The sequence below is a fragment of the Aythya marila genome (genome assembly GCF_965140915.1).
Source record: "Aythya marila genome assembly, chromosome: 1".
Classification (NCBI taxonomy): domain Eukaryota; kingdom Metazoa; phylum Chordata; class Aves; order Anseriformes; family Anatidae; genus Aythya; species Aythya marila.
In genome coordinates this window covers 43,561,063-43,580,787 of record NC_139042.1, presented here as the reverse complement: position 1 = coordinate 43,580,787, position 19,725 = coordinate 43,561,063, and the positions used below count along the sequence as shown (strand labels likewise).

Below are 19,725 nucleotides of genomic sequence, written 5' to 3'. Positions count from 1 at the left end.
CTTCAGCTGCTGTTGATACAGCAGTTACACCAGTGATGAAGATGAAGCTGCAGACAAATCTCCCAATATTTGATGGTGTCTTCCCAAAAAGTCTGTGGTTGTGTGTAATATGTAAACCCAGCAAGGAAGTTGTGCTACAAGAAAACAGTTGGATACTTCCGTATTCAAGGTGAAGCTGCCACACAGCGCTCTACCTTCTAAAACTTTCCAGAAAATGCTTCTGCAGATTTTGTTGTACATTAGACAGTTTTAATAAAGACTTTTTTTTTCTTTCTTTTTTTTTTTTTTTCCAAAGATGACTTACTTTGATCACCCAATCTGCTTCCTTTTTCCTTCAGCGATGGCGAGGGAAAGAAAAGAACATCAACCGTCTGCAGCAGTGAATCTCTAAATGCTGTGGGGGCCACTCTCACACCTCGCCGCATATCCTGGCGGCAGAGAATATTCTTGCGGGTAGCTTCACCTATGAACAAATCTCCTTCAAAAATGCAGCGTCCAGGTTTGTGTGGACTTTTAAATAAACAAACAGTTGATACTGAATAGCTTGTACTGCAATATGTGAAGACATGAAAGGAAAAAGGGGGTCAGTTTGATGCATTGCTTTTGGTAGAGTAGGAAGAAGTTGCACTTGGTTGAATTTTAATCTTTGTTGCTTTGAACAGAGGATTCTGTAATCAGAAATGAAACAGATTGCAGCCTGCCCTGTCTGCCCTGGTAGTAAGGAACTAAGAACTGCCTCTTGCTGACAAAGATATCCTCTTTAACGGCTAGCAAATTTTTGCTCTAGCCTGCTTACATAATAGCAGCGTTGGCAGAAAGTGGTGATTTTTCTGCTTTGACCTTGTACTGCACATAGCACCTGTTGAGTGTGCTAATAATTCTCGTAGTTTTAGGTCATTTAATGTATAAACCTGAAATTTGCGATGTAGTCCTGTTGGCAGAAGTTACAGTTGTGGATTAATGACAGACTCTTTGTATTTATTGACCGTACAGGATACTAAGCCTATACTGCAGCTTAGCAGATAGAGTAAATTGCTTCTATTACAGTGCCTGTGGTAAATCACAGCAGTAAAAAAAAAAAGTTCAACAGTAAAGGAGACTTTATGGATAAAGGTCTCTTTGTAACTTTAAAAGTAACTGGCAGGGGAAGGTGTTGAAATACTGGCTAACCTTAACACTGCATTTGAAAAAAAGAAAAAAAAAATCTACTGTTGAAATGCCTTTTTTCTGTCTTTGGGATCAGTGTCTTACTGGTGAAAATGAAAGACAACTATTTTCATTCTGCCCTGACATAAATTTTCATGGTATGTCAAACAATCTGATTTTCCTGTAATAGCCTTCTGATTCTTTGCAGATGGTCATGATGGAAGTGAATTGTTACCATTATCTCCTCTTGCTCCACCCTTGGAGGAGGACCCTCTTATTTTAGCATTGCAAAATGAGGATGGTACAGATAAAATTGGAGAGAAGAAAAACTCAGAAGAGCTACAAAGTCTGTGGAGAAAAGCCATCCATCAGCAAATTCTGTTGCTTCGAATGGAGAAAGAAAACCAGAAGCTGGAAGGTTAGCTATTTAGAAAATGCCTTTAAAATTGCTACAGATTCTGCTATCTCACACTGAAAATTGTACCAGAATTGTGTGCCTCAAATATTGCTGTGTTTCTTTATCTTCTGGGTTAACAGTACTAGCATGAAATGTGTTTGTCCAGTCCTGTGTCAATTTAATGCCAACTCACTAAGTCTTCAGTTAAAGAAAATTATCCCTTTCCTCTCCCTCCCCCCCAACATGCTTTCTAGTGCATGGTAGACAAAAATTGCTACAGTCTGTGTTCTAGCTGACTTAAGTACAGGAATTCTAATGTGAAGTGGCATCAGGAGAATGGATGCTAAACCTTGCCATCTATATCTCACTTCAGTCCTTTGTAGTTTTCTGATCAGGCTTTCTGTCTCTCATTAACCATATCATGATGGTAACATAAACATTTGAACCCAAATAAGATTTTTGAGCAACTGAGTGAGGTTTGTCAGAAAGTTCTTTTTTCAGACGAGCACCGTACGCTGAAAATTAAGCCTACTTACAGTAGGATCTGAAGTTGGCCATACTGATGTGTCAATGGTCAGTGCTCCTGGCTAAAATATTTTATTATGACTGGTCAAGACTTGCACAAATAAACAGTGGGATGTAGTATCTATCCTAGAGTATAAAAGTTCTTGAGTGTAATAGACTGAATAGCTTTCAATGTGAGTTAAAATTTTAAAATGTCCTCTCTGCAATTGCTGCCCTCATCTTCTCCTGTATGATGCTTAATCTCATTATATGGTAGTTGGATTCTTCAAACAAAACATCATGGTCTTATAAAGGTCAGTTAATTCTTTTTTATTCTCTAGTGTTCCTTACTGAGAAGACAAGGAAGGGAAAGAAAAACAGCGGGGCAGAAATCTTTCCATGTCCCTACAAGCATACCTACTTGTATATATTTCTTACATGTGTAGCGTATTATTCTGTGTGCTTTCTCTATGGCTTTTTTCCCTGTTGGCACACACTTCTCTGGAAGCTCCTAGATTCACAAGGGTCATGTAGAGAGGTGTCTGTTTCAACATAAACCAAAATCTTTGTTTGTTATTTTGTCAAATGGGCATTTGAACGCTGTGGGGTGGGAAAGCTGGATGTCTGCTGTAGTGACTGATCTCACGTTATTCCCTGTGGTAGTATGAGCTACAGAGGGACAAACTGCTTTTCCATATCATCCCTGCATGGCTGGAGGTACTGAAAACAATTAAGTCAGTCCAGTTCTGCCTGCCTGATTGCTCATAGTAAAAAAAATTAACCTACAATTAAATGTACATCTTGGGGATGAAAAATGTAGTAACAAAACACAGCCGTTTTTCTACTTGCCACCAGATTCCTAGCTGTGAATTTATTCACTGTATATGATTGGTTTAAGACTGGAATTGCTGTGGAATGGTTTTCAGTGGTTTTCTGTTAAATTTTTGTTGTTTTTATTTACAACATGTTAATAGAACCTTTTTTCCCTGTTCCTTTTGCTGTCGAGGAGACTTGAATACTATTAGCTCTTTGCTTTGCAGAAGGTAAGTTCTGTGAATTGCACAAACTTGTTGTTTATTGTTGTTTTCTTCTCCGAGCAGCTGAAAGTTTCTTTTCCTAGACGATCACCTAGAAATGTAAGTGCTGCAAGAAGCAGCAGGCCACCTAGCAAGGTCTAGGAAGTGCATTAACAAGGTTGGTTGTAAGTAACCGAGGTTGACACAGTTGGTAATGTGGACAATTACATTCAACAGGCAACCTTGTCAATTTTCTGTAGGGTTAAAACTGCAGAGCCAAAGTACAGTGAATGATAGCTAGTGCACTTAATTCTGGAATTCCTTGTTGCCCAGAGATATATTACTTCTGTCTTGAACCTGCCACAGACTTCCATACTGCTTGTAAGAATGAGACTTCTCAAATGGAATAATAGAGCAATAAGGTAACATTTAAAATAACTGGACTACAAGCTCTTTTGGTGAGACTGCATTCCTGTTTTTACAGAAGAGTATTGCACCTTGCAGAATAGTTGCCTCCTCAAGATCCCCTATAGTCTTCAGTAGATAGGGTCTCACTTGTGTAACATACGGCTTTTGAAAACATTTTATCACCTACCACTTTTTAATGGGCTAGGCAATGAGTTTACAGATTCATCAATATTGGCTGTACCCAAAGGTGATTAGGTGAAGGAACTGACTGTGTTGCTTTGCAGGTTGTATAATGATGTGAGAGTTTGCTTTAACCTAGAAATGATGGTTGGGGACAGTGGTTCATCTGTAGGGGAAGGAGTCTTCTGCAAGGAGTGAGTACTGCACACAAATCAAGGCAAATTTGGGGGGATAAATTAAATTGCAGGTTTCAGAGACTATATTTTGAAATGCACAGTTCAGTCCAATTATAAATAAACATAACTTTGTAAATTAAGAGAGATTCAGAAATAGACTTCAGTTCTTGATACCATTGGTGTGTAGAAATGGTGTGTTTTATTGCATGCATGTCATGTATAATAAAATAACTACAGTTAATTTCTTAGTAATGGAAATGGAAGCTACTCCTCCATGAAATTTCAGAGTAATCTCATGATTTTATGTCAGAAATAGTCCTCTGGAGAAAATGTCTTGCCACAGGTAGTCATGCAGCAAATCTGTTAAGTGTATAGTAATATATGTTCTGTGCTGAGGCACAGATGTTCCTTTTTGAATATGGTTCACATTGGATACCTCATTTTAGTTACTTCTAATTAGCCTGATGGTGCCAGATAGCAGTGCCAGCAGCTCTTACAACTCTCTTAAGGGACATGTTAAAATTGGGCCCAGTGTGACAGACTTCACTTTAGAACATTTGCCTAGCTTCTTTGCTTAAATCTCTAATATAAACATTAATACATTTGAGATTTTCTATACTAAAACCATTCTGATGTTAAGTATAAATGAGAACAATCATCAATGGTGTTTTTGCAGTTAAAAAGCAGCAGCAGATGTGGTGAAGTTCAATGTGTTGAGTGGGTTTTTGTTCTTGCCCTAAGCCTTAAAAATGTTTTGATGTACTTCATGAATTACTAATGTTCATGGCCCAGTAATAGAAGTCAAATTGCTACCTGCAGCATCTTAGGACAGAGGACTGGGCCCATCTCAACTATTAACTGATGAATTGTAGATTTTTTTTTTTTATATCCCTAGTCAGATTGTCAGATACGTTTATCTAACTCAAATGCTTTTTGCATATTTGATGTTTTGTGTAGTTTCCTGATGTTATAGTTTTCTTGTGTTCTCTTCCTTTATGTTTTGTGCTGTAGCAAGCAGAGATGAGCTCCAATCAAGAAAAGTCAAATTGGACTATGATGAAGTTGGTACATGCCAGAAAGACGTCATAAATGTTTGGGATAAGAAGTTACTTAACTGCAGAGCCAAAATTCGATGTGACATGGAAGATATTCACGGCACTTTGAAAGAAGGTATTTACATAGGGTGACTTTTAACTATGAAGTTTCTTTTTTGTTGTTTTTCCCCTTGCCTTCTTATACCAAAGGAAATCCACCACTAGTACCATCTTTCCAGTAGCAGAAAATCATTAAAAAATTGCCTTCTTTTTGCACATACCTTCACCTCCTACTGCCAAACTGAAAATACCTGCTGTTGTGTCTGTAACTTGCAGTGTCAGCAATGTAGAAACATTTATAGTCATATTCCTAAAAGTAGCATCTTATCCTATTCTGCATGTAATTGTGCATTTCTTCCTGCTGGAGGCTAATGGCTCAGAGGTGGCAAAGCAGGTGATGTCTGTATCTTGGTTGCCTAATGTAATTGCTTGTTTTAATTACTACGAAATTGTAGTTAATGTTTAGTTAGTGGGACTGAGCTGAGTGAATACATAGTGGACAGCTTCTGAAGCTGTCTGTTGTAAGGGATGCTCCAGCCTGGTTAAGCCAAGACTTCACAAAGAAAATTCTTGCATGTTACAGCACTAAAAATATACCCCTGCTCAGGCCTCTTGTATTGTGACTGAACTGCAGGCGTACCAAAAAGTCGTCGGGGAGAAATTTGGCAATTTTTGGCTGTGCAACATCGAGTTAGACACAGATTGCCAAACAAGCAGCAGCCTCCTGATGTCTCCTACAAAGAACTTCTGAAACAACTGACGGCACAGCAGCACGCCATCCTTGTGGATCTAGGTATGTCCATTTGTAGCTGGGAGATTTTTCTGAGGTGTTCCATGTGTGTGAGTGGAAACACACCAGACTTAATGGAACGTGTTGCTGGAGATGGATGCTGCTGTAGAAACACCATTTTCTGTATTGGGAGGACACATTCTACCTATGCCACTTTGTGTCATAGGAGAAGAGAATATGAAATAAGATCAATGGTTACAATCTGAAGTCGGTGGTAAAATATGGATTGATCTAAAATCAACCTGCATATGAAAGCAAAGGGAAAAGCCTACGGGAAGAGAGATGGGCTGTTTATCTGATGGATCTGTTTCTTTTTAGAGGAACTGAATATCAACTATTCCTCTCTTTACATCAGGACGAACATTCCCTACACATCCTTACTTTTCTACCCAGCTGGGAGCAGGACAGCTATCGCTCTTTAATCTCCTGAAAGCATACTCTTTGCTGGACAAGGAAGTGGGTTATTGTCAAGGTATAAGCTTTGTAGCTGGAGTGCTGCTTCTACACATGAGTGAGGAGCAGGCCTTTGAAATGCTGAAGTTCCTCATGTATGACCTTGGCTTCCGTAAACAATACAGGCCAGACATGATGTCACTACAGGTAAGTCAGTCCCTCTGTTAGAGCAAACCAGAGTTTTGAATGAGTTGTGAGCAATTAGAGGTTGCTGAAGATCTCCAGGGGCTTATAAAATTTCTTATACTGTTTTGGAGATTGTAAGGCACAAAAAATGTAACTGTTAAACCCTTTTCTGACTCTGAATTTGCAAACAAAGAAGTTTAGAACTTGCAGACTTTTCCTGTCACACATCCCCATGATCTCCTGTTTGCAAACTTTGCTTTCTCTGCTGTTTTGCTCTTCTTTTTCTCTTCCTCACTGCTCTCTCTTCCTTATTTGGAAAAACCTATCTGCTTGCATCAGTACATACAGAGTTTAAAAATAAAAATTTGCTTTTCTTCTCTTCGTACTTAGATTTTTCTCCTTGTGACTCAAAGTCAAACCAATAGTGACACCCAGTGGCCTGTCCACATACTCTGCAGGCCTCTCTTATAAGATCTCTCATCTTTTGCCCCTCTTTTCTCACATTCTTGTCTTCTCCCACTGCCAACCCCAGCACAGAGGAAAAACAGGTGAATTATTAATCATTTAGTTTAGTTATGAAATGAGGCTTGTTATTCAATATTAGTCTTTAATAGCTATCTACAGATACTTAAGGCTGCTTAAGGTGACAAGAACTCTTTCAGCATAACCTTTTTTTTTCTTTCCCCTTTTTTCCCCATGTGAGATACCCTGTTAAAGCTCATATGTTCTGTTGCAGTTATAGACTTTAAATAAAATGATGCTTTTGAGAGTGTTCAGATGTTTAGGAATTCACCTTCTGATTTAAATGAGTCTGAAACTTTCTTCATCAGATGCAATTAAGAAGAATTTGTTTCTAAGTTTGAGGTTTACCACACGTAGCTCTGTTTGCCTTAAATTGACATGAGCTCTATTCCCCCCAGATTTGCTCCTGTTCTAAACAAAAGTAGAAGTTTTGTCTGTTGAAGACAAACTAGACTATTGAAGATGACTTAGAGGATCTCACTGAAGCCTTTTTTTTTTTTTAACAGGATTAGAGTACTTGCAAATTATTTTTGCATTTGCTGTACTAAAACACAAGAAATCTTCATGAAGAATTAGATTCTGTTCTGTAGAAGAAAAATGTCGGATATTTCATTAGGATAATTAAAACTTGTTACTTGACTTGCCCTTTTAATTGTCAGGAAAAAGTAGTTAAATAGATTCTTATTTCATAATGACCCCATCCAATAATTGGTTTACTGCCTCTGATATTCTTCTATTTTCCCATATAAATGTGTTTTGTATTCAACGCTATTCAAACTCTGCTTAATTAGCATCTTTGATAATTAAAGCAAGGACTCAAATGCAATCACAAATTTAGCTATCTGGCTTGAATGAGAAGTGATCTGTCTGAGGACACTGCTGACTGACAGGTAGTTTCAAGTGCAGTCAGTCTGTGGTAGGGAAAAATCATGGCCACTAAAAGTAGGAAAGCAACCAGATCCAGTAAGTAATTTCCTTATTGAGCAATAGATTCATATTAAGGATAAGGCACTGTTGACAGCAAAATTGTGCCTGACAGGTAATCGATATATTCCTGCTTCTCACTTTCTGCTTTTTATGAGCAACTTACTGTGGAATATAAAATCAATATAAAATCAAAATTGCAAGGAAATAATTTGCTACAGAATGGTAATTTTTAGCAATGAATAGCAACTTTTAACCATTGTGCTTTGCAGCCTTTGAGAGATTGTATAGCAGCACTTCTAGTAACAGTCTTAAATTTCCCAAGACTGCTGGTGTGCAGGAAGTGTGCTGGGAAATATGTATGTGGTACATCTCTATTGACCCATCATATCCAATGTAGTGTGTACAGAAGCTGTAACAGTGATGACTGTAGCATAAGAGTCTTAAATGCAGCAAAAATATGGCCAAGATTCAAAGGATGAAAGCTGAAATACGTAAATTTATCCAGAAATAGTTTAAACTCTGTAGCTAAGAGTTTTGACATGTCAATGATTTTACATTACTTGGAAAATGTGCCTTAAATTTCTTTGCTACAAGACTGGAAGCTCTGCTTTGTTGATCAAGTTAGATCAACATGTGCTCTTCTTGCCAGAAACTTGTGAATCTGAACTGAAATGAGACTTCATTAATTAATAATCAAGTTCAAACTGTTCGTTGTTATTGAGTACTGTGGTGGTTTTAATTCATTAGGGCTGGGTTGTTTATTTGGGGGCAGATATCACCTGAGGCTCTAGGCAGCAATTAAGCTTCATTTTACAGTGCCATCTGTACTGAAGTTAATTTCTCTTGAGTGAAGCGTGAATTGATTGGAAAACTGACTAAAGCTGAAATTTTCTTTCTCCGCTTCCTTTCCTCCTTTTCCCTATGCATTATAGATTCAGATGTATCAGCTGTCAAGGCTTCTTCATGATTATCACAGAGACCTCTATAATCATCTTGAAGAAAATGAAATCAGCCCCAGTCTTTATGCTGCACCATGGTTTCTTACACTATTTGCATCCCAGTTTCCATTAGGATTTGTAGCCAGAGTATTTGGTAAGAAAGATTATTCTATTGCAATAATAAATAAAACAACATGAGCCGTAATGTTTTTGAACTCAAAGGGAATAGTTTTCTACATAATAATGATGTTTGGGATTACTGTTGTGGGTGGCAAGTAGCAATGCTCTTCATGCTGGGATGTCAGCTCCTTTTCAAAGAGGAATACCAAATGTATTCTTTGAAACATCAGACTTGAACAATTAATTTTGTCTGCTGTTATTAGCCAAGATTTGACTTGTGAAGTGAGAATGGCTGAAAATTTGTTGTAAATGTATTTTATGCATCAAGTGTTCAGTCTGATCTAAAAAAAAGTTTCTCTTGTTGAACTTGGAAACTGAAATTTAGCACAGTGTGTGTGGGAGAGAATGTGGTTTTAAAGAAAACATTTGTGAAAAACTGATTTAAAGTGCTTTCTAGTAAAAAATCAAGTAAATTTAGACCTAAGGGTTGTTATAAGTATTCGTGTATGTTGAAATGTGTCTTAGTGTGCATTCTGTTCCATGATACTCTTCAGATGTCTAGTATAGAAGCTTAATTACTGACTGTGCCTTGTGCTATTTACAGTATCAGCAAAACAAGTATTCGGTTTTGTATTCTTTTATCATCAATAAAAACTGCCAGCTTAATCATCTCACTAGTAATGCAACATTTTATTTTATTTATTATTTTTATTATGTATTACCTTCTATATTCAAATATATGTCTGTTGTTCCTTGATGCATATTATATGCTTCCTCTTTAAATAGACCTTTTTTCCATATATTTTTTTTCATAAAAAGATCTTTTGTATTTTCTTAAGAAATACACATCTTTTGTCTCATGTTTTTTTACTGAAAGGTGTGTTTTTTCCACTTCTTTAGTTGTTTGGTGAAGGTTTTCTTGTTTGTTTATTTGGTTTTGACCTAATAATTTCTCCATTCCAGAGGTGTTTTTACAGCAAACATTTTTTGACTACTTTTTGAGTGAACAATCAATTGCTGTGTCTGTTTTTCACTGACATTCATGTGATCAATGCATGTCTTTGTTAGTACGATTGTTGAATTCCTGGATACTCAAGACTTTGGTATTGTGTGTTTGTGTTTTTGTGTTTTCTTTTTGATTTTATCAAAAGGCAAACATGCATTTTTTTTTTGTTGATCTTTTATTTATATATTTTTTTTTATTTTTTCAACTTCAGTGGGCTTCTAATTTGGAAAACTTATTTTTTAGGGGTGTGGAGAGACAGTGTTTATTCCACTGTAAATGAGCTGAGCAAGACATGTTTCATTTTAAAACCGAAAATTCAGTGTGTTGTTTTCTTCCCAACGCTTCAGTTTCCTGCATTTTCAGTGTCTTACGAACAATTGTCAAATACCAATAACCAGTGCTTAATGTCTACCAATCACAAATTACATGCTTATAGAATGTACTTATGCTGCTTGAATGTGCATCATAGAGAAGGGAGAGGTTAGGGAACTATGTATGAGAAAGATGATTGCCTCGCTAGAGTCCTGGTGCTACCAAGTGATACCAGATTAGGACCAGGGGTGACCTTGCTGTGTCAGAAGCTGAGGATGTCAAGAAGCATAGCCCTGCTTTTGGTGGTGTGACAGAGCCTAACAGCACAGGCTTATTTGAACTGCTCATGTGCTGGCTTCATCTGTTGTTACAAGCCCACTGCTGCTGCCAAGACCATGTTTTTAGTTACAGTGATCAAGTTTCTAGTTTCTGTCTGTCAGTTTCTGTCTAGCTGTCTGTCTCTACTGACTTCTGTAGGGCCTGAACTTTCCTCTTACATCCATGTAATTATAATATAATTACCTCAAAGTAAAGATTTGAGGCTTAAATTATAGCCATTGTGATCACTATGATGGATTTTGAAAAAAAACTGTGGTTGATATTGGAAGCTTTATGATCATTTTTAAGGACGAGCTTCTGTATGTAGAAAACAGTAAAATATCAGTACGTAGTGATGCGATCCACTTCCCAATTGTTTTTCAGACATAGGTGTGTTTAAACAGTTAGTAGTTAGTTAACAGTCCATAGCCTACAGTAGACAGTTATGAAATGTTTATTGCAGACAACTACTGTAGACAAAAAGCATGCAGTACATTCTTTAATGCACTCTTAAATCTGTAAGATGACAGGAGATGCTTTTATATGTTTCAGTCTCATGCTGAAATAAGACAGATTGTACTTCTCCTGAACTGAATAAATTTGCAAACATATGCTTAAAAAGAAAAAAAAAACACATCTCAGCAAATATATATCCATGCAATTGCTTTAGCTCTCATTTTCAAGGTATTTTAATTATTTTCTTTTTTAGACATTATTTTTCTTCAAGGAACAGAAGTCATCTTTAAAGTAGCACTAAGCCTACTTAGCAGTCAAGAGACATCTATAATGGGATGTGAGAGTTTTGAGAATATTGTTGATTTTCTTAAGACCACTATTCCAGACATGACTCAGCCTCAAATGGAAAAAATTATTACCCAGGTACAGTTGGTTTTTATTCTCTGTTTTTTTTCATTTAGTTTACTTTTAAAAGATCATGCCTAAGGTATATGTAGAAGTCTTCGAAGTATGTTCCTCTTGGTATGAAATGCAAAGAAATAGTCTTCGAGCAACTGGTGTAGAAAAACAACAACAGGAAACACAACTGTGCAGGTGATGGAGAACTGGCACAGGTTGCCCAGAGAGTCTGTGGAGTCTCACTGTTTGCAGGTCTTCAAAAGCTGCCTGGATCCGGTCCTGGACAACCTGCTCTGGGTGGCTCTGCTTGAGTGCAGGGGCTTAGACCAGATGACCCCCAGAGGTCCCTTCCAATCTAACCCGTTCTGTGACTGTGTGATGATCTATTTTCAATGGTGTTTGAACTACAGTTTTACCAAGACTTTAGTTGCTACCTCAGCATATGTATAAAGGATACCTAGAGTGTCTTCATGTGTGTGTGCATGCCCCAGCTATTAGGAAAACATGACCTTGCTTATACATTTCACATCATCATCAGAGTGGTAAAAGCAGCCTATCTTCCAAACCTAAACCCAGCTGTCACTCCCTGCGACTGGGTGAGCAGTCCAATAATTTATGATGGGAAGCAGAATTTGCCATGGTAGAAAGAGGCAGCGTTACACTAATGTCTCCTCCTGATTCTTTGATCTCCTGGCTGCACAGGACTAGATCCCACTGTAGAGACTCATCTAACACCTTCAACTTAAAATACCATGGATTAGGAGGTTTGTGAAGCCCTGCTTTTGCAGTCTGTAATCAAGGTGAAGCAAACTTTTACTGTTCTGTTGCACAGGCAGCTTCTGTCCTCCAGGGGATTGCTTTCAGAGTGCCTTGGTACAACTTCCCCTTCTCAACCTAACTCTATTCTTGTAGGTGTCACACCTGTCAGGTGCTTGGTGATAGAAGTAAAAGCTCCTCGGGAGTGACCCCTGCCTTTCTTGGGTAAGAGAAAGGAGGACTGGAGTATTTCAACTGTGTCATTGCAACTTCATGGCAAAGGGTGAGAATAGAAGATAAAAAATTGTTGTTGATGATGTAAGGAAAGCACCTGTTGAAGTTCCTTGTGAAGTACAGTCAGTGATTGGGATTTTCATCTCTTCACCTCCTCTTCCTCTGCAATGAAGCTGCAAATTGAACATGAATATCAGTCTAGTACCTTAACTGTGAACCCATGTGCAGCCTTCCTCATTCAGGTGGCAAATCAGAGATAAGAGTTCGAGAAAACCATCTGCATATGCAAGAGTTGAGTTAATACTTACACATGCCTATGGCTTTGTTAACACTTGAATATTTCCCGTGCTGTCAGTTAATTCATTTGTAGACATAACGTAAATCTTCAGTTCCTCGTTGCATTGACTGTGATCACAATGCTAAACCCGTGTCAGGCACTACTGTGTCTATCTTTACAATTCAGTAATTCTGATGGTAGTTCAATATTTTTGATACTGTTGGAAATTAAATATCTGTCCCACATTCAGTGTGGGTTGCAGAGCATCCATGCTGTGACGAGGATGGTGCAAGTGGCTTTGTGCAGAGCCATATCTGATTGAGTAATGAACTGTTTACAGTGCCTGAGCAGAGGTGGGTGTTTTATACATGGGTCAGCATAGCTCTGAGATGAAGGTCGCCTGCTTACCTGTTGTCTGGTGCCATGCCTTCTGGATTTGTGTTCACATGCCCACTGCTTACATCCTATTGCTCCTACCTGGACGGGCTGCAGGTGGAATTTGTTTGTCTTTCTCAGTGTTGTCGTTCCCAGTACCTCTGTGCTGGCTAATAATGAAAGAAAAATGTAATATTCAGATAAAGAGTTGGCTGGGTTGGTACTTCAGAGAAAACTAGCTTGAACACCATATGTACTTTAAAGTTCTATCTCATTTGAATAACCTGAAGAATGATGAACAGAAGGCAGAACCTGTTTTGTTGGGGGATCTGTGTTTGTCTTTTGATAGTGAATAGTTTGTGACTTCTAAAATAAGAAATAGAATTGATGTTGCTGCAAACATTCTTCTTAGCCTAAACTATTTGGTAACTTTCAGAAGCTGAGAGGCTGTGACTGAATATATAAATGATGAAGGATCATATGGCCCCATCAGTGTGAGATGCTAAGTCCCATAGTCTTTATTCACAATGCTTAGGTGTTTATATCCCAATAAAAAAGTACAGCCCAGAGAACCCATCACTATGAAGAGTATTTTATAAAAGTCTACATGGGCACTTGGAGTAAAGAGACACAATTTTGAGAGAGGTGATCTGGTGATTTCTGGATTATTTTAGCTCATTTTGAGATCCTGCTCCCATCACAGACAGCTGGTAGTTTAAAAATTAAAAACTTCTTCTTCAACTTCTTAATATTTCTATGCAAGAGATGATAAGACTTGGTTCTGTTATAAAGTTCTTGGATTAAATACAATGTTGCTGATACATCTGATAGCAAGAGGTAGTATTTGGCAGCCATTCAAGTGGTGATATAATTTATTCTAAAGTCTACGATGCATTGTAGCTACAATGAGAACTCTATATGCCAGAACACTCTTGCTTTAAAATATTTATTTTTCCTGTTCCTTTCATATATAAAAAAAAAAAAGTTAATCACAGATTTGCCTCTTAGCAAACTTTCAAATGGAATAAGTGTGTTCTCTCTCTGTAGTCAAAAATTCTTTTTTCTCTCATGACAGGTGTTTGAGATGGATATTTCAAAACAGCTCCATGCCTATGAAGTAGAGTACCATGTTCTGCAGGATGAACTCCAGGAAAATGTGAATCCCTGTGATGAAGGTGAACCTCTGGAGAAGCTGGAGAGGGCAAACAGCCATTTGAAAAGGCAAAACATGGATTTGCTGGAGAAGCTACAGGTAAGATAGCACTTACCTGTAGGACTTAAGACCTCAAACTTGTGGATAGGTCATTCCTGTGATTCAGCCAATAGGGAATTATTTTTTTCTAAACAGTACACAAGTCGTAGGTAGATAAGTCTCTTAGTTATAAAACCTTACACAGCTAAGCAGTTCTCGCAAATAAAGTGATTTGCTTCTGTTAGGCATATTTTTAACTGCTTTGTCATTCCTTCTACTCTTCCTTCTACTCTTCCTCCTTGTTTCAGATGTATTTTTTTTTTTCTCAAAACATTTCTATGCTTATTTCCCTTGAAAACTGTTGGCTAATTTGTATGTATCTTGCTCAAAAATCAGTTGTCTGTCCCTTCATCACCTTGCTTCCGTGCTGAAAATTTCCATGAAATAATCCATAGTTCAGTAGCGTTGCTCTCTCCAGACCCTTGTAGGCAGTATTGTTCTATCTGCTGAAGCTCCTAGTCATACTTCTGTTTTGAAAGGTGGTCTCTCCAAGCACTGAAGACAGCTGAGTGTTCATGAGATCTTGCTTGATTCAGTCATGCTTTAAAAAGCTGTCTCTTTCTCCTTCATTCTTTACCCTTTCTCCAATAGCCTGGCCAAGATTTGTTTCAGGTTTCCCTAAATGTATTGTCTTGCATTTTCCTGGAAGATGTATTATTCTTCTTGCATCACCAGGCCATTCCTGATATAATTGTTATTTGAAAAAGCATTGTGAAGTTCTCGGAGAATACCTTTGGCTTCAGAAACCTGAAAATAGAAGCAGGGGAAAAAAAAAAAAAGTAAAGATCAAGTTGGCAATCGCTAACAATAAGAAGTTTAATGAGAGCAAGTGCTGAATTCTGCACCTGGGAAGGTGCAACACTGACTATACGTACAGACTGGGGAATGAGAGGCTGGAGAGAAGCCCAGCAGAAAGGGATCTGGGGAGGGTTGGTAAACAGCAAGTTGAACATGAGCCGACGGTGTGCCCTGGCAGCCAAAAAGGCCAACTGTATCCTGGGGTGCATCAAGCACAGCACTGCTAGCTGGTTGAGGGAAGTGAGTGTCCTGCTCTGCTCTGTGCTGGTGCAGCCTCATCTTGAGCACTGTGCCCAGTTCGGGGCACCACAATATGAGAAGGGCATAAAACTATCAGAGAGTCCAAAGGAGGGCTACAAAGCTGGTGAAGGGTCTAGAGGGCAAGATGTGTGAGGAGTGGCTGAGGTTTGCTCAGCCCAGAGCAGAGCAGGCTGAGGGGAGGCCTCATGGCAGCCTGCAGCCCCCTCATGAGGGGAGCAGAGGGGCAGGCGCTGAGCTCTGCTCTCTGGGGACAGCGACAGGACCCGAGGGAATGGCATGGAGCTGGGACAGGGGAGGGTCAGGATGGGGGTTAGGGAAAGGTTATGCACTGAGAAGGTTCAAGAAGCATTTGGACAATGCTTTCAGACTTATGGTCTGATTTTTAGGTGGTCCTGTGTGGAGCCAGGAGTTGGACCAGATGATTCTTGTGGATCCCTTCCAACTCAGGATCCCTTCCAATCATTTTCTGTGATTCTATGATTTTAAGTCATTGTTATTTTTCTATTTATGGGCTGAGGGTGCTGTGCACTGTTCTTTTAGTATTATTGAAAACAGAGATCACTTTTTAATTACCATTGGTAATTAGATTGTTATTACTATTTTTCATCGCTACATGAGCGTTTATCTCTGTTCTGAAAATGGATATAGACACACCAAAGGCATAGAATAATTATGAGTGAATAATGTTAAAAGTCTTCATTCCTCTTTTTCTGTTTGTTCTGTTTTTGTTTTTTTTTTTCCTTTTTTTCCTTTTTTTTTCTAGACTACTGTGTTATAATGCATCTTCATCTGTTCCTTAAGCTCTTTGTCTTTTTGTTTGTATGGCTTCTTCATTGCTGTTCTTTGCTTTGGCCTTTATCTAGGAATGATCAGCATTCTCCCCACTTCTTGCAGAGATGCATTCACCACTCACGAGGTCCAAGGTTTCTGATATCTAGTCAGCATTCTTTTCCCAGAGGAAGCTGTAGGTCTTTTGTTGGAGGGTAGGGAACACTGTCTGCTAAGCAACCGAACTTTTAGGTTCTCTTCCCCTCTCATCTCTTCATCCTGATAATTGCATTCCATGGGTTTACAATTGCTCACTTGCTGTCAGACATTTTTTTTCCAGTGCTACTCCAGCTGCTAATTTCCTTTCTTCCCCTGCAACTTCAGTTCATTGTTGCTCCCAAATGTTGCTTGCTTGCTGCAGCATGACTCCTTCCCTCTGTAAAGCTTTCAGAAATCCTTCATATTAATCTAGCACCTCTAAGGAGATCCTGTGTATGATGCACAGTAGGTGTTCCTCGTGTCATCTGCCTACACAGATGTTTTTTAGAGACATATATGTAGCTATGCTGTGTTGTTACTAAATAATATGCCGTAAGACACATACACACACACACACACAAAAAAAAAGTTGTTCAGAGTGTCTTGATTTATTAAAAAGATAATGTTATTGTTTATAGGTTGCTCATGCTAAAATTCAGAGTCTGGAATCCAGCCTGGAGACTATTTTGACTCGAGAGAGCAAAATGAAGACTGTAATTCAGTCCCTGGAACAAGAGAAGATAACATATCAAAAGACTCTTGAACAGATAATGAAATATTTGCCAACAGAAGCATTGTCTGAATGTGAACTACTCCTGAAGGAAGTAAACTACAATCCAAATAATAAAACAAAATGAGGAATAAGCCATAGACCAGGGTTTTCTAGGCAGCGTTTTGTCAAATATTAAGGGAAAGAAAAATGAGTTCGCTGCTTTCAAAGGACTTAGCAATAGGCAATTATTATCCAAAACTAGTGCTGGGACACTCATAGCTACAGATGGGCCTTCAAATCTCAGTATGCAAATTCAGGCTATTATTATTTTTTAATGATTATGTAAATAAATCACAAGGGGGAAATAAAGGATTCTCACATGTAATTATGATGAGTAGATGTATATTTAGAGTTGACCTAAAGGAAAAGATAAATTTTAGTAGTTGGAGCCAAGGTAATGGTAAACTACAATTTCACTCTGGATGTGCTTGTCTTGTAGTGAAATGAAGATAGTGTGTCTTTATATATAAATACATATATATATACATAAATATATATATATGTTGAATAATACTTGAAGAAGAAAAAACGAATGTAATTACCCTCCAAAGAGCAGCATGTTTCACATCTTCTGTGGAAAATCTGTGTGAACTCATGCGTGCCTCTCTTTTAATTCTACTGATGTGTGCATAGACCAGTAACGCAGAATAAGTATCATGACCTGGTTCATACAGGAAGAACTCTAGTGCCATACACTGCCTGGGCTGTACCAGTCAGCAATGTAATTCCACATGCATGTTGGATCTGAAAAAAAGTGTCACATCATCACCAAGCCTCCGTAACTTTGACTTAAGAAATAGGTATCTATACACACACACAGAAATTTTAAAAGTAAGAGCTAAGAGTGATACCTTCTTCCTGGCTTGCTTGTTTCTACCTGTACTGGCATTGGTCAGTGATGATGGGTGGAAGGAAGTAAAGCTGTGGAGCGGTATTTATTCTGATGTTAATTTTCCGCAGGATAGTTGCTGTCATAAGATTTAGGCATATAAAAGGTTCTCATTTAACCAAAGAAATATTGCAAGAAGCCTTGTCTTATCATAATGGGAGCCAGAAAGCTAATATGAAATTTTGTTTGAAGAGAAAATTGAGGTAGGTTGCAGAAAGAAGAGCGCAAGTGCACTGAGAGAGGACCAAGCAAGTTGCAAATATTATGTACACCTTTCAGTGTATATAAATTTCAAAGGGGATTCTGAAGTACAGGTGCAGTTTAATATTTAAGGTTATTCCTGTTTTAATCCTGCTTTGTGGTCATTTTTTTTTTTTTTTTTTTAAAAAAAAGTCATGAATTTGTGTGTTCTGAGCAGAAGGTGAGGTAAGCTCTGGTCATTTTGTGGGAGAAAATATCTTTATAACAGCATAAAAAGATGCATTTGGATTTGAAAATGTTTTGAAGTGGAATTTTGGAGAAGTCTTAGACAAATTTGTAATAGACACGCATTTTGGAGTCCATGTCTGAACTGTTAATCGAGTGTTACTGTGGCTCATGTTATCTCTTACCGTTTATACTGTATTTCAGGAAACACTTTTTATTTTTTAAAGAAAAGCAATTAAGCAAAGTGCCAAATCCAGCTGTGTCTTTATGCATAAGATTGTCCAATTTAGAAAGCAAGTACTGAAAGAGTATTACGTTTTATTTTAACATAAATAAAAGTGAGGAACAACAATGCTGATTTGCTGCACACTGCTGCAGAACTTAGGGGTTTGGGGTCTCTTGGGTTCTTCTGTTGTTGTTGTTGTTTTTTACTTCCATGGTGTTTTACTTGATTAAAAATATTGATTTACTTAATGGTCTTTCTTTTTACAGTTGGGGTGCAAGGTCTTAACACTGTGTATAAAATTATATGGAATTTGTCTAGATATTTCAAGAGTATTGTATTGTACCAAGTGGGAAAATACCAAGTGAAAAGGCAGTTCTTTGCTGTTTTGTTCAAAGTAAGTTTTAGCTGATGTGTATATACAAAACCAATCCCAGGAACTGCAGTAGTGTGTATTACAAAGAATCAAGGTTATTCAGATGCATCTTTTTTTAAGATGCACTGAATGTGCTTTATCTTCTGTTTGACTTATCAAATTTTTCATGTAATGCCTGGAGAAATTCCAATAAATGTCATTGCTGCATTTCCCATGGCCTCAGGCTACTTCTGTTTTTTCAGACTTCAGATACCAATCTCATTGGTAGTAGTACTGTTTATGTGAAAGATGAAAAGGATTTGCTTATTTTCTATTTGTGATAAAATGGGATTTGTAGAAGGCCACAAGGAATATAGAAATTCTTAGCAAAAAAATATTTTTCATTGTTCTTAATGAATTACAAGGTATTTTTCTTCTATAGAAGTGTGTTTAGTGTGTAAGTATGTTGAGAATGGTACTTTGAACTGTACTGTACACTGTACGTCTAGCTGGGAAGGAGGAGGGACCATATCAACAAGTAGGAATAAACTACAGAAGTGAAAATACTCTGAGGTAAGTGTCTCATGACATTAGGATATTTTTGGTAGCATTTGTGTTCTGGACACAAGTGTGGCTTGTAACTGGTTATCTCTAGGGTGTTTAGCTTGAAACCTACAATCATGCACATACGCTGCTGACCTTCTTAAGATAAATAGCTAACAAATAACAAAATGATCTGGAAGACTGTGCATAGGATGTGTGTTTGTCTCCATCCTTTCATTTTTCCCTCTATTTTAGAGGCTATTTTGTGGGGTTTAGTTGCAGGTGTGTTAAGGTGGAGAGGGAAGTGTAAGGTGCAGTATGCCAGAGACAGAGCAACAGAAGTGTGTGCTTGGGAAAAAGGATTGTTCCTGGGTTTGGTCTTTTTTTTTTTTTTTTTTTCCTTGTATCTTGTTTTTCTGTTAGGGGGAAAAATGTTTTCACAATAAAGCTATTGTTCTGCCTCAGCTAA

General features: G+C 37.9%; 1 protein-coding gene across 3 annotated transcripts in view; it reads left to right on the top strand.

Moving 5' to 3' along the window:
• TBC1D4 (TBC1 domain family member 4) overlaps nucleotides 1-18,944 on the top strand; it is a 107,248-nt gene extending 88,304 nt beyond the window's left edge. For all 3 annotated transcript variants that reach the window (XM_082774569.1, XM_082774570.1, XM_082774571.1), the window contains 9 exons: nucleotides 339-499; nucleotides 1,355-1,564; nucleotides 4,839-4,997; nucleotides 5,556-5,714; nucleotides 6,067-6,311; nucleotides 8,672-8,831; nucleotides 11,143-11,312; nucleotides 14,006-14,182; nucleotides 16,687-18,944. In XM_082774569.1, coding sequence (XP_082630695.1) covers nucleotides 339-499; nucleotides 1,355-1,564; nucleotides 4,839-4,997; nucleotides 5,556-5,714; nucleotides 6,067-6,311; nucleotides 8,672-8,831; nucleotides 11,143-11,312; nucleotides 14,006-14,182; nucleotides 16,687-16,905 — 1,660 coding nt within the window. In that variant the 3' untranslated portion in view covers nucleotides 16,906-18,944. The remainder of the gene's footprint in view (nucleotides 1-338; nucleotides 500-1,354; nucleotides 1,565-4,838; nucleotides 4,998-5,555; nucleotides 5,715-6,066; nucleotides 6,312-8,671; nucleotides 8,832-11,142; nucleotides 11,313-14,005; nucleotides 14,183-16,686) is intronic.
• The last annotated feature ends 781 nt before the right edge of the window (nucleotides 18,945-19,725 follow it).